General features: G+C 45.2%; 1 protein-coding gene across 1 annotated transcript in view; it reads right to left on the bottom strand.

Moving 5' to 3' along the window:
* Nucleotides 1-292: 292 nt before the first annotated feature.
* CLASP1 (cytoplasmic linker associated protein 1) overlaps nucleotides 293-15,515 on the bottom strand; it is a 189,013-nt gene continuing 173,790 nt past the window's right edge. The window contains exons 39-41 of the mRNA XM_074828769.1: nucleotides 9,159-9,365; nucleotides 6,241-6,357; nucleotides 293-4,477 (exon numbers count right to left, since the gene is read on the bottom strand). Of these exons, the coding sequence (XP_074684870.1) occupies nucleotides 4,391-4,477; nucleotides 6,241-6,357; nucleotides 9,159-9,365 (411 nt within the window). The 3' untranslated portion in view covers nucleotides 293-4,390. The remainder of the gene's footprint in view (nucleotides 4,478-6,240; nucleotides 6,358-9,158; nucleotides 9,366-15,515) is intronic.

Genomic DNA, 15,515 nt, shown 5'->3' with positions numbered 1-15,515 from the left:
ACGTCGCAAGAATCCCCTAAAATCATGACTTCCCAAAAGCTTTTAAAAGCTGACAGCAAAAGACCAACACCCAAAAGATCAGCTGCCCGCTGGCCCCACTTCCACTCACAGACTGGTGCCTGTAGGAAACAGCCAGCCCACCACACACTCTCTAACTAATACATGAAAACACAGCAGCCAGGGCAGGAATAAGAGCAAATTCTTTACAAGAAAAAGCTGCCGGACTGAGGAGCTGTGTTGGATAATAAATCTACTTTAACATTTCTCCCCCAAAAAGGGACCAAACTTCCACTTATTCTAGGGCAAACTCAAAAGGTTTTATTTTAATTTTTTTTTTTTAGCAAATTCTATCACGTAAATGTTAACAAAAAACGTCTGTACAATTGCCATGATACACTCAAAAGTGAAACAAATAAGATATAAATACAGATATGGATGTAACATGACAAAAGCGGAAAAAATAGAAAAAATACATGCGCATGAACACGGTGCCAACAAAGTAATTTCTCATGGCTGGCTTTTTTCAGAGCAGTTTTTACTTCCCATTTAAAACATTGTTAGCAACGTCCTGCTGTATACTACAAAGGTCTATTTTTCTGTCCCTTAATATGTAATATTATGCTTGATAAATAAAGGGGTGGGGAGAAAAGGTTTTGATGACAAAGATGCGAGTTACATTACTTATACAGGTTATTGGTAAGCTAGTAATAAGCAATAAAAAAGACAGTCTCATATTGTATTGTAATCCAGGCAAGCACACATAGTGTACCTTAAGAAAGCCACATGCCTCGATATTTCTGCACTACATGAGAACTACAGTACGTAGACCTGTGGGGCGGATGGATCCGGTATTTGCCCATGCCCACGGAGCACTGGTGCAGCCAATGGCAGAAAAAACATCCACATCTGAGATTTCGGCAACCTTGCAGCCAGGAGCTGCTGTCTGCTGAGAGTTTTCTCCCATTCAGACTTTTAAAGCATGGTGGGCAAAGAAAATACACTTTTTTTTCTTTTTTTTTTCTTTTTTTTTTAAAGGTACGAAAAATTTAAGCCCTGCATAATGGGCAGCAAGAAAAAAAAAAAAAGGCAGCTGCAGTAGGTGGCTACTGCTGGGAGAATGTGAACACAAGCTTCACCGGTGTGGTGAGGCACTGCCGGCATGCAGATCTTTCTCCGCAAGCGTGCGTGGACACTGTGATTTGTAGCCAGAGAGACCTTTATGCTTGCTGAAAGGAAAACAAAATGATTGTACAGCTTGCTGAAGTCAGAACGCTGGAGATCAGAGAGGTGACATTCAGAGCTAGCCCTTTGAGTACTTCAAAGGAAACACAAAAAAAATATAAATCAGGTCATGTTCAACATACTAAATAACCTTACTATGTACATTATACGCAATGATTTATAAATACCTAAGCAGAATGCTCTCTACTGTATACAGGTATAACATACTTCTAGAGTACTCAAAGGATGAACAGTCCTCGACTGACTCACATAACAAAATTAAGTAGCACGTTAATGAGCATCTGTTGACAAACAGAACTGAATCGGATTCAGAAAGTAAGGCCTGGTTCTACCATTTGCAGCCCCAAGTGTGCCAATATTACCGGAAAACACAGGCTCGTCGCTGGAGTCGCAGCAGGTTGCACGTGTCTTTCCAAGGACGAGCTGTTAACTCCTACTGTAGTGTCAGCGCACGCGCCAGGGTCAGTTCAGGGACATTACAGTGCGTTCACTCTCAGTGCATACTAACAGGATTGTATAAAATATATAAAAACATTTGAGAAGGAATTCAATTCCTGGAGATTTGCTACAGTGTGCCATTCAAAAAAAAACCCCAAAACCAAACAAACAGCAAACGGTGATGGACCAAGCTCCATCACAGCTGGGAGGGACTAATCGCCATCTGGTCAGCTAGGCTGACCTTCTGAACCCCAGAACTGGAACAGATGATGCTGAACTGAGATAGGGAGAAAGAGAGACATAAATACTAAGCAGTTAGAGGATGAATTAAAAAAAAACCAAACCCAAAAAAACCCCAACAAAAACCCAAACCCACTACTAAAAATTCAAACAAGACAGCTAACTGCTGCCAACAAGTCAGCTGAATATTTCCTCAAAAGGGAAAATAAATTTGTGTTAAACTAAAATAATTTGAATCATTCAAAAAATTAAAAAAGAATATTCTAACAAGCATACTGAAAGATGTTGAAAAGAAATGGTCCACAGAAAGGGAGACACCAACCATAGAGCAGCCAATCCTCCCACTACAGAGGATGGCTTTTCTGAGCCTGCAGAACGGCCCTGGGGGAATCCCACCCACCAGGATCGCATGATTTCTCCTGCCACAGCATTACTCACTGGGAAAGATGAGGGAACTAGCGCCCTGCAGGCAGTAGAAGCCTGGACACATCCTGATGAACTCAGGAGCAGGTCACTTCCTCTGCTCCCACATCAGTAGGGAGCCCAATCCCGCATAGTTCCCACCAGCCCCAATCCCTCCTGAGCTGGGGGTTGGGAGGGGAGCTGGCACCAAGCACCACCTCCCAGCAGAGCTCCTCAGGGCTGGGGCTGAGACACACGGAGAGGAACTGATGGAAAGGGAGGACAACTGGGCTTTACCCTCCCCACTGCACTCCCCTGCTTCGGTACTGGAAACTCTCACATTCTCAGTACACTACCAAGGTGTCCCTTCAGCTCCCCAAAGGGGAAATGGAGGGGGCTGGAGAGAAGTCGAGGCACTGAGGGCAGCCAGGGAGCACACATCCATCACTGCAGCTGCAGGTCCACCATCCTCTTGCACCACTGGCACTGGGGGCAAAACCCCAGTTCTGATCCACTGCAGGTTTGCGGGGGGCTCGCCTGTCATCCAGGATCCAGCCCAGAGCCAAACACAGCACTAGCATCCTCCTGCTTCCCCTGGTTACAGGGAGAGGCAGGGGGAGCTCACCCTTTGCAAACAGAAGGGTCTCCCTTTGGGAAAGGGTGGTGCCATGGAGTATTTGCTGCTGGTTTGGCTCTGACTTGGTCTGTCTCATCAGGCTGCAAAGGGATTCTCCCCGCTGCTCCGTCACGCAGAGCACCCTGCTGACAGCAGTGCCCAGCGAGGGCCCTCCGCACCCCTCCAAAACGCAGAGCACCCAGCAGGGCTGTGCGCGGGGCTGGCCAGGAGGAAGGAGGTTTCTGAAGGCTGCTAACAGCACTGCAGGCTCTTCAGGCACGGGAGGGGAGCTTGTGGCAGGCAACCAGCACTGTCCCAGCTGGCTCAGCAGGTGCTTCCATGGGGCCTTTCTGTTCAGATGCCCTTTCTGTCCTCTGGGATGAACATTTTGCCCAAAGCACAAAGGAGTTGCGGGGACAAAGCCATTCACCACCCAACACCAGTGGTTCAGCTCAGAGCAGCAGATCAGCCCTTTGATGCTACAGACTTCAAGAAAAATGCAGCTACAGCCTCACAAGGCAGCAATGAGATTCAGCCCTGCCAGGTCCCACTGCCCACCCAGGGACACACTCAGAGCCTAATCCAACACTCATCCACCTAACTCCAGTGTCCCATTCGCAGGCATCAGTCCCAGAATTGGGTCTCAGGTTCTCTTTGGGGCCTAACAAGTAACCTGGAGAGTCTTCTGAGCATATGAAAGAGCTGAAAGAGCCGAATGGGTTGGGAGGGGAGAAATATTTACACAGTCAATGAAAAGACCAAGAGCCTAGCTGGCTTACACAGCACAGCTGGCTGGAGAGCAGTTACAGAGAAATCAGCCCATCAGAGGTCTGTCAGAAGAGCTATGTACAAAAACTCAGATGTTTAAAAAGAACCTACTTTTTCATTACTCACTTGAGATCTCTCAGTATTAAAGCATGTGAGGCTGGAATCACAGCCACATCTGCAAAGATCTCCCCTGGAGAGCCCTGCACATTAGGCAAGCGGCAACAGGGAGTACAAAACAGAACCACAAGACTTGTAAGAAGAGGAGAACCTAGCCAGAACGGCTGTGGGGAGAGAGCAGGTAACTAGCACACAGAAACCAAAACCGGGTATGAACTAAACCAACAAGATTTGTTTGACCTTTATGTGTGTCCAGGTTCTTGGACTCAGTTTTGGAACGCTAACCTAAACATATTTCTGAGATTTCAGCAGGCTATACAAATATGTTTCAGTATGGCTTTCTGTTGTTCACTTTTAATGAAGACTGCAACACAGACCTTGCTTCCTTTACATTCAATACCAGTAAGATTCTACATAAAAGCTTTTAAGGGACTAAAATACTGATTGCAATAAATATCTGCATGGCCTCCTTGAGCTGATGGAGCGCGCCAGTGAAGAGTAGCAGAAAGGTCTCTGAGAGGCACCACTGATTGCTTCTAAGTCTACACATATGTCCACATATCTCCATTAACTGTGCGTTGAAACATCTGAAGAGGAACTGCTGTTGCTGTTGGTGGTCTGGGCCCTCTTTATGTACAAGTTTAGTAGCTTCATCTGAAAGAAACAAACAAACATCAGGAGAAGATGACAGGAAAAACAGGCAGACAAAAGTCAACTGCAAAGCTTAAGACTCGCATTCTGTGGTGAACTCAGATTTGATTGAGCTGACACTGGGCTCTCTGGAGGAAAAGCAGAAGCAAAGCTGAATGTATTTCAGAACAGAGGCAGGAGGGTATGCCTAGTGCCACTGAAGTACTGACAGATTTAATGGGATTTAGAAAAACCTCTTGCATTTCACTTCAGCAGCCATCAGTTCACAGACCTCAATCCTGCTGCCTGCTCTGGGCAAGCAGGATTCCCATGCAGGTCAGTGGGGCTGCATGCACACCGGCGACCAGAGAGCCAGGAAACACCCAGAACTCTCTGTGCCTTATAAAATGTTCATTTTCAATGACATTTAAATATCTTCACTAACTTGGTACATCTAGTGAAACTGCAGCTGTTATGACTATATACTTCCTTTGCATGGGTTCGTTTTGTTTTTCTGCCTTACCACCTTAGCTCCAGATCCTGCAATGACTCATGCACATGTTTAACTTTAAACATGCAGGCAGTCTGCGTAAACCCAGAATTACTCACATGTTTATAGTTATGTGGTGGTGGTTAAGTCCGTGGCACCTAGGATACTGGGATAATAAAGTCTCTACAATATTTTATAGGGGGATTTCCTAACTGCCCAAATATAATGAGGTAAACCGCAGCACCCATAGCTGTGTCTTTCCAGAGCAATTTGGAGGCACAAGTAACTTGTTTAAGGACAAGAGAACTCAATTCAGAAATAAAATCCAAGTGTCCTCAGTCTCAGGTTGTTTTGGACTATACCACACTTCCTACCCATGAATGAAATTATTGCTTCAAAATAACAGAATGAAACCCTCTGAACTAAGCAGCTATTCACATGCAGAGAACTATTTCAGAAAAAAATGCAGAATTCATCTTAAAATTGCAGAGAAATCTTGGGTATGATGACTTCAAACAGGAGAATAAATCTTGTGACAGCTTCCTAAGCAGCTCTGAAAAGCAATCAACCGCCACCTGCCTCAACACAAAATGCCAGCTTTTGTCTGAAGGACAGAGGTGAATTAGGACTTGGTTTCACTCGCAGCATCAGGTCAGAATTTGAGTTTTGCTGCTAACCTGACTCCAGGGCACAAAGTCCTTTGAAGGGTCACTTGAGCTTGCTGGTGTCCCAGGAGGGAAGGGACACATATGCCATGTTATTAAGAGTGAAGCTTTACCTGCGTTTCCGCCCGCCCTAATCACAACCTGCTGCTGAGAGGACCTGCTCTCCCACCCATCCCAGCCATGTGTTCCTACCACTCTTTACACTAGATTACCTGTACAGCCACAGACCGGACTGAAAGCTAATTAATTTGTACTGCAGATCTGGTTTTCAGCCAGAGCAGCTAGCTGATCCAACTCACTGCACAGTCACCCCTGGATGCAACGCCGAAGGGGCAAGGTAAATGTGGCTGTAGTGGGAAGGACCCGCTTGGTGGCAGCTTGCAGTTACGGGATCAAATGCGTCATGAAACCGATCCCTGAATACCATCAAAACTTGCTTAGTGGGATTGCAAATGCTCACACTGCTGAGCAAGTGCTGTGTTGTTCTAGTGGTGTCGGCAAGGTGAGATAGGATTTAACACAGTGCAGGGAACTTGACCCAGAGCTACCACAAAGCCACTGGTCTTGCTGCTGGTAGTGCAAGCCATTCAGTGGGTTAGTATGAAAACACTGGAGATGCATTACTCTTGTACCTTGCTTCCCGTGAGTTGTGCAAGATGAGGTTTCAGTTCTTCTCCAATTACTGAATAAATTGCCACTAGGCAAAATACGCTAGCTTTACGGACGCTGCTCTCTGTATTATCATAACCCTGGGAAACAAGAAAAAAAAAGGTCATAAGTCAAACAGCACTCACTAACATCCTTCCAGAGCAATATACTAAAGAGCTGATGAACATTTTACAAATGTGGCTGACCACACAGATGAATAGAAAGGCCCTGCTTAATGTAACAGTTTGCAACCTGAATACTCAAACAGCAAGATAATACAATCACCCAAGTACATCCTATTTGTTCCTTATAATATTAGTTATTACTATTATAAGTTATTAATATCTTGCTATTTATAGCATTAAGCTATAAATAGTTTCCCAGCATGAGCTTAGAACTCAAATATACACATTCCTGCATCCAGTTCAGATGACCATATGCTATCCTGGACGGTCAGGACTTCTTGGAGGAGTGCCCTTGTGCTCCCAGTTTGCCTTCAGAAAGTCTTAAACACTGTGCTACAGGCTGAACTGCCTCTGTAACCTGGAGCTTTTTCATTACTTATCAGGTAGGAGATACCACAGAAAAGAACACACTGAAAGACTCCTGTAGGTGTGCCGGACCTCTGGCAGCTTCAGGAGAGCTGAAGCTAGCCACCAGGTTGCTCAGAAGCTGGTGACTTAAGTCCCGTACTCAGGCAGGGATTCATCACTAAGCAGCCATCCCATGAGAAACGCAGACATCATGCAGCCTGCGGGACGCTGGCTCCTCCGGATGCAGGGTGACCTCTGCCGGGAAAGCCGAGAGGAGGGATGCGGATGGCCGGGGCTGCCCGCTAGCAGGGCTGATGTTCTAGCTGCAGGGCCAAAATACAGTCTGAAATGACAGTCTGCAATCCCAAGAGCACTGAACTAGAAAACCAAGAGACCTAGGTGAGCTCAGAGAAACATCAAGCTATTGGGGACTGAGGTGGAAAAAGGCTGAGCCCAGGCCCACAGCAGAGGAACACCCATGGAGACACAGCCCACTGCTAGGACAGCTGGGACACAGGGCGCTCTCTGTGGGTCCCAATCCAAAGGCTTCTGAACTTTGCGGATGCCTCTGCTTGACCTCAAGTTTCCCTATGGGCCTGGCAATTTGCTTATGTGCACATCCCAAATTGTTCCTGTGCAGGCAGGCGGATCCGTGCGGTGTCGAGGCCTGAGAGGGCTGTGCCCCGGTGGGCACTGGGCTGGTAGAGCCTGTCCCGCGTGCACCAGCAGGACCGTCACCCCACCTCTCCATCTGCCGACTTGCAAGGCAGCAGCTGCTTCTTCTCCCGGCATTTAATAACACAGCCCAATGGTTAGCGCATTCATTCAGGAGATGACATGGGCTCAAAGCTCTCTCCAGCCTGAGGGTATCGAGATGCAGTGCATGGGAGTGCCTCACAGTCCAGCTCTATCCCCCTGGCTCTGAGAGAGCCAGGGCTCTGCATTGGGACCACTGCAAGAATGATGGCTTTCCCCAGCCAAGCCCTGCTCTTGCATGGAGATCCCCATCTGCTCATGGGGATCCTGCTCCAGGCTGCTGAGCTACATGCTTGTGCTCACAGTGCTGCTGTCCAACGCTCCTCACCTCTTCACCACTCTGCCGATACCCTCAGCACGGTAAACAAGCACACAGGTGATGCCCTCCACACAGTCCTTCAGCCAGAAGGATCCCCAAATATTTCCCAAACATGAGGAGTAGATTCCTTTGATCACTATAGTTTCTAAGGTGAGGAAATATCACTGGCAGCTCCAAGATGAAAAACAGCAAACTAGGCTCCAAAACAAGATCCGTTTTAAGACATGGAAGCAATTTAATAAAACAAATATAACTGCCTTTTTAAAGGCATGCTGTTCCCAAACTTTTCCAGTGCATTGAAACTCCACTGTTCAGATTGTTGTCTCCAACAATTATGGCTAAAAACTTTTTACAACAAAAGTTTAGATCAATACAGAATTGCCTGATTCCCAGAAGTTGAGATTTAAGAAAAGAATTGCAAGAGCTGACACTACAAAGTTGGCACAAATGCTAGGATGCACAAGCGGAATTTCTGACTTTGCTCTCGTCCTTCCAACTTTTTATGCTCACAATGAGGAGGCTTCTTTATCCCAGTTCTCCACTGAAGTCTTACCCACCCAAACATCTCCCCTTTCACACAGACTGATCTGTTCCTGTTGCAATCCCTCCCCAGTAAACACACACACATCCTCCCTCCTCCCTCACTGCTACCTCCCCTTACTTCATTCTTGCTTGCAGCCTCATCCCAATTGCTGGCACTGCCAGCTGCTTGTGCAGGGAACAGAAGACAACACCGCTACAGCCAGTGCTGAAAGCTAAATTCACATTTTAAGACCGAACCTTAGCACTGGCAAAAACACAGCTCCCCACCCAGCCTGAGAGGCTTATGAAAGAGGCTGAATGAAGTCAGCCAGTAGTTTGGTCCTGATTTCAGAGAGGAAAGAGAAACGGACCAGCCTGTCTGCTGGGATTCAAATTCAAGTGCAAAGTACAATCAAAGCACAGAACAGCTCAGCAGAATTAAAGGAGACTACAAGATGTATTGCTTGGGATGTACTGAGAGACAGCGCAAGATGCGGCTAACTCTTACGCTCAAATTTATTTCATGGCTGCTACCGGCTTATTTAGGAGTCAGGCCAAGGCATCAAATTGTGGAACGTACACATAACAGAGTTTTCTTTTCCTTGACATTAAAAACATCAAAAGCTCAAATATAAAAACCTAGAGGGATTAAAACTTTAATTTACCAAAATCTGGTCCCAGAGGGTCCATCAATCTCTCTTAGGCTACAGACCTCACAAATTACTCACTGGTGGTTTGTGCTCAGAAGCATTTCTAACATGAGATTCTGTACCTGTAACAACCCAGGAATGATATCGGGAAGTAGTTGATGCAAGGATTCCTTGGAAATCCTCTCGATGACTTTCGTCTGCATCTTGATGGCAGCTAAATTAATTGGATAATCTGCAGTCTGAATGATGGGGCAAAGCACCTTGATGCATTGCTCGGGGTGGATGGAACTCGCCAGGGTGGAAGCAGCTTCTTCAGCAGCTCTGACGACCTGGAATGAAAGCAGAGCAAAACCTTACATTAATGAGGTCACACTTCACAGCCAACACCACCGGCGTGTACTAGGAATGACTGCCAGGAAATGCTTGGTGATGTTTGTTAACAGATCCACAGGAGAGTCTATCAAGAGGTGACTGACTCTGAGAATTCACATCCTTTGCCTCCAGTGACATCTTTGTTCCAGCCCATGGAAAGAAGTCCATCCTGCCTAACGTAACTGTGTCAAAGTTGTGGCTAGTTTGAAAGAGTCATCTGTCACCCAAGATAGTTAGGGACTCCCATCCTAGGAGAAGCGAGAGGATGACATCTCTCCAGCCACTGCCAAAGCACCTAAACCCATCAGCTTAAACTTAATACAAAATTAATCTCCTTAAACACTCTTAATGAACGACACCATTGCACCTTTTAGTATGCACCTCGCCTGCCGAGTGCTTGGGTGCCCAAGCTGAGACACCCATGCCTACACAGACGTGTCCTGCCATTTCCCAGCTAAACTATGCTGTGATCAAACACAGGTCACAGACACAAACAGGCTTTAGGGTGTCCCTGACCAGGCAGCTGTGCTCTCTGCACATCTAACCCCTTAAGACAGCACTGGGATCACTATAAAACATGGGAGGAACAAGTGGAAACACTGGTAGCACACACCTTTTGCAGCTAGCCCACGCTGTAAAGCAGCCATGCAAAACAAGGGAGAACTCAAATTCAATCCCACTCTTACCCCGAGGGAAGGCAAATTCACAACTTTCACACTCTTCCCCAGCATATAGGACAGCTAACTGAAAGAGGAAAGACCTGATTCTGGTCTCTCCTCCCATGAGAGTTTATTCATTTTACATTCTGCTGTAATTGGATAAAACAACCAGGATAGGAAGGCAGGTTTTCCTTTTCTCAAGTGTCTGTGCTAATTGCCAGGCAACAAAATGAAGCTTCCCCTTGGTTGCACTCTTCCTGGCCATGAATCACACACTTTGCTCCCCCTGTTCTTGTTTCAGTACAAAAGATGGATGATGTTTTTGCTCATCTTTTCTCATTCCCCTCTTTGCAGGGCTTACTTTTAAGGGAGGGTAAATCCTGAGTGGACAGAGATGCCTCAGTGGGCAGACTTATATCCAACACCTCAACTCTAAGAAGAAAGCAGCTTTCACAAATCCTCGTGCTTAGGATCTCCCAGCCAGCCCCAGGCAGACCCTAACTCTGAGCCCAGGAGCATTAATACAGCTTTCAAGGCACTCTCCCTTTCCTGATTGTGCAGGAAGCTCAGACACCTAGCACCAGTTCTCTAACTGATCCTAAACTGAACTACCTGGGGTTGTCTGAGGTCTATACTTCGAAACCAGCACTAGGAAATCTGTCCCTGGCAATCTGCAAAAAAGCACGTAAATCAAACCACAGGTCTCCCATCACTCACACTGAAGCCATAGTGGCTGGATTCTCCTCATTCCCATCTTCCACACACTGTCATGGTATCAAACTCAGGGATTTCTGTTTGTCTAAGGCAACCCATGGACAGATGTACCTCTATCAAAGCCTCAAAAGAAGGTGAGCTTTTGTTATTTTTAAGTAACTACTGTGGATAATGCATGAACCAGAAGTATCTGAAAGTTAAGTCTCATTCTTTACTAAGACAAGAATGTGTTCCTGCCTGGACTACAAAACATTGTCCAGAAAGGTTTAATTGATTTTTAAGATAGCAGCAACGAATACTGGCCAAAAGAGATCATCATCATCTACAAAGCCTGCTTCACTCACAGTCTTAGCATCACAGCCACCGCTATCGTTAATCTTCCACTCACGCTGGCAGCTGGAGCTGAGACAGGAATCGTCCACTTGTTCAGCCAGAAAATAACAAAACTCATCCATTTGGCTCCTGGCATCCTCTAAAGCAAACCCAACATTGAATATGATCTCAGATACTTCACATACTACAAATATTGCATGCAGGCAAGGTACAGCAGACCTGAGACTGTGACTGCTTCTGTATCAGTGTCCTATTTACAGAAGAAAAGCTGTCAAACCACTCTATCTACTTCAGACCTTTCTCGGCATTTAATTATAATATTAAAACATATTCCAAAAAGAATAGCAATCCACAATGTGGTCAATATTCAAAAAATTTCATCCTGAAAGATCTGTGAATGAGTAACCAAGCATAACAAAATGCTTGTTTTCCCACTTCCAGCAAGTTTTCCCTCTTCCAGCTATTTCCTTGCTAATTCCTCTTCAATTTCACACATGAAAAGCATGAAAGTTACTATTTTTCCATGTAAGCCAGTGCTAGCGCAGAAGCAAGCACTATGTGATTTTGTTGGGAAAGGAGAGAAACACCCGAGTACTTAAGGGAAACCTAATGCCACGCTTTGGTACCACGGCATTGAATTGCTGGAGTGGATGAAGTCAGGAGCTCCCAGGAGGTCTCTTTTAAAGGAATTCACTTCTTGGCACTGCAGTTTTTGACGTCTGCTTTCCCAGTGCTGAAACACTGCTACCATCAAGCTTTCCACAAACAATGCAGTGGACTTACAGAGAACCCATATATCTTGTAACCAATTTAACAACATTCACAAGCAAGTCACTAGCTAAAAAACTCCAACTATAACTATTTGGACACAGGCCACTTGGTATTTTGCTTTGCAACAACTCCAGATACTGTTAGCAAATGTTTTCAGATGCCCTCAAAAAGAAAAGCTTGCACTTATATCACAACTCACTAAAAAAAATCGTATTTTTTTAGAACCTTAAATCTTCTTGGTATCCTACTTGATAAGAAAGCATCAATATTTCAGTATGGACCTACGGACAGACTCTGATCTCAAATACAGAACTGTAGACTCCAAACAGTACAGCAGTAGATAAAAAATTCAATGAGTCATTCTATCTGCATTTCAGCTCCACATCCTGTTTGCATAAAGTTTACCATGCACATTAAGTTGCAGGTATGAGGCAAGTGCATGAGACATAACCTTTTTTTAAAGCCTATTAACCAATAGCACAAGGGGTTAAAATATGGTTGTACTTTTTCACAAAACAAGCGAGTGTTCAAATAGCAACAAAGGTCACACATATTCTGCACATCATAAGGTCAGCAAGAAAAATTGTGAAGGTGCAGGATTTATTTATGCCCCTGCAAATCCTCCTTTCAGCAAGGCTGTCCATTTCTAGCAAGGATCTGGCCGCCTTTACACAGCAGTGGGGTATTTCACATCACTTCCCCCTGAAGTGCCTTCCCTCTGGATACAGAAGGACGTATGACACGTGTCCAGTAGGCTTCCTGCTGATATTAGCTTGTAAATGTGACAACACCAGGGAGACTTCCAAGTCTTCCGAGAGCACATCTGGCAGACAGCGTCTGCATCTAAGCCACACTTCAGCAAACCCCTGAAGCGTATGTTTAATAACATGCTGAAGTCTCACTGACATCAATGGGATTCAAGCGTGTGCTCACATGCTTGCTTGAATCAGAGCCTCTGCAGGTAACTAGCTCCTGGCTCCCTTGGAAAGGACCGTCAGGGGACAGGGTGTAGGAAGGGGTAGGGCAATACTAACTGAGAGTGAGCCAAAAAGACAAGCTCATCCCTGCTGGCACAGAAAGCCAAACACCACCATTCTGCAACACAAATACCTGCCCTGTCCAAAATGTCTTTCCTTCTGGCTTTGTCAGAACAAAACATTCAGCCACCCAGACCGACTCTGCATCCCACGAGGGAAAGCGTGTCTCTGAATACTTACACAACGCACTCGGAGTCCCGCTCACCTGGTAATGCCAGAGAAATCAGCAGCATTCCCACACAGAGGGAAGTGCATTATCAAAAAATACAAACTGCCAGGTCATTTGGCAACAAGAACATGCAATTATAGCAGAGTTTAGCAAAGATATTTTGCCGTGAGGCACAACACTTGTGTCTTGCAAATTATACATACCATACAATATCAAAAAATCAAATATCTTTTTTAATCAGGGCTTTAACCTGACCAGCAGAGTGAAACAACCTTAAAAGGAGTGAGAGAAACGAGCAAACAGCATCAAGCAACAAGGTCTTCCTCCCATCTTTGGAGGCAAGATCAACAGATACACACCGGGAAGTGACAGAAATGGCTCATACTCATAGCGGACACCACAAGAAGTACCTGCTATGAAATGCATCCTTTAAATTAGAGAAAAAGAAAGGTGCTGTTCGCTACATGCTCAGATTGAGGAGCTCATTGTCACAAGAGGATTAAAAATTAGACAAGTTCACTGACGAAAAAACAAAGGCCAAAACACAGAGAGGCAGGCAGAAGCATTATCATGGGAAGGCTGTACACTTCAGACAGCTTGAAGGAGGAAGAATATCCACAGGGAAGCATCATCGTATGCTTGCTTCCTACTAGTCAGTCAGGTAGGGTATCAAGTGAAGCAAACTTTTTATCTGACCCAATACAATTATTCTCAGTGATCTCAGAAATATGAAAGAAAACTAGCAAAGCCATGAAACTATGATGGCAGTTGGAAGCAGCAAGTTCAAAATGGTGGCTATGAAGATGTGCAAGACTAGAGAGAGCCTGCAGTGTTTTAAAACCACAGACACTAAGTTGTGTATAAGGTATGTCACAAATAAGATTTTACCTCCCAGTAAAAGCTTAGAGCAAACCATGACCTGAACTGGACAGTTCGATATCATTCAACACAGGGCAGGTAGCCCAGGAATGCAGATCTAGAAGATAGCACTTTGCCTTGAAGAAGCAGGTTTTTCTCCTTTCCAATCCTTACCTTATACTCTACATGCTAGAGACCAGATTCAGCCTGACTCCTGCTGGCATAACATAAGCTGTATTTGCCGGGGGGTTCCTTAAAAGGCAACTGTGGTGCATTCAGACCTTTCTGGTGAGTCTCCCAAACGAGAAATTGTTATACTTCTACCCAGTTTGCTTTAGGGAAGGAACAATATTCATATGCACGAAGACAGAGAGGTGTAGCACACAGATAGGCTGATCACCTCTAACGATGTCTTCCTTAAGGCTATAACGGAGTAAGCCTCAAAATAACAGGTTAGGCTGTCCCAGGAATATGCACGTCAAATGCTTTCTGATTTCAATGGGAGGGGATATGCTGATGTGCAGTATTAGAAACAGTGTGATCAAGACAGGCACCTGTCACAGATTCCTTTCTTTTAATAGGAAAGCACACTGGCATCATCAACGTTCTACAAAATTTGCTGGACAAACTTTGGATGACAATTCCCACTGGTTTACCTGGTTCACAATGCACTGCAACCATGAGATCCTGTTGGCTTTAGACAGCCAGAACCAAGACTCCATCTCTTCTGCATCATTTATTCTGATCTGCTTTTACTGTCGGTGCATTACAAATGTTGCTGCCTGATGGCTGCAGCAAGCAGCTTGTCTGTGGTAATTTGCTCTTGGTCAATATGCAGCAGCAGCTTTCTAAAGGGTTTTGATGGTTTCATTTCTGCTTTGAAGCGACACAAATTACTGGCAAATAAGGAAAGAAAAATATATGTCTTGACTCACCTAAGGCAGAACATGCCAGGTTCACAGACTACATAGGGCATTGGTGTAACATGCTGGGATCTCAGCAGGGCAGCACCCATACACCTAGTTGAGAGCTGTATGTAGGACCATAAGCTGCAATACTTGCAACGATTGCTAGTTGCACCATCTCAGCAGAAAGTCATAGCAAATGAGGCAGTGTAGATAAAACCCCACTGAAAACTTAGAGGCTTTGTATGCTATTGTGAAACACGCAGAGCACCAGAGAAGTTTGTTAAGCAGAAGAACAAGGTTTTGCTTTTGGGCTTACAAGGCATGCGGCTATGTTTCTGAGCCAATTTTTGCCATCTAGAGGTGGTTACTTAAAGCCTGCATAATCTAAGCTGGAGGGGATGGAGGTTTACCAATACTTAGCCAGGCAAACTCCCATCCCTGAAGGCTTTACAGTCTGATCCAGACAGGAACAAACAATTAAGAATTTGGTTTCAAAGCAGGAAGTGGACTCAGCGATGGGGAGTGCTAAGCAGATGAAAAAACAATGTGATTTTTATAAGGGAGTAGATTGGACTGCTTCTCCTATGCACTAAATATGTGAAATGTGTTGGGAATTAGAAAAAGCACATGAACATATACTACAAAGCATCAACAACCG

Source organism: Strix aluco, chromosome 6 (genome assembly GCF_031877795.1).
Source record: "Strix aluco isolate bStrAlu1 chromosome 6, bStrAlu1.hap1, whole genome shotgun sequence".
NCBI lineage: Eukaryota > Metazoa > Chordata > Aves > Strigiformes > Strigidae > Strix > Strix aluco.
This window is presented reverse-complemented; position numbering and strand designations above follow the sequence as displayed.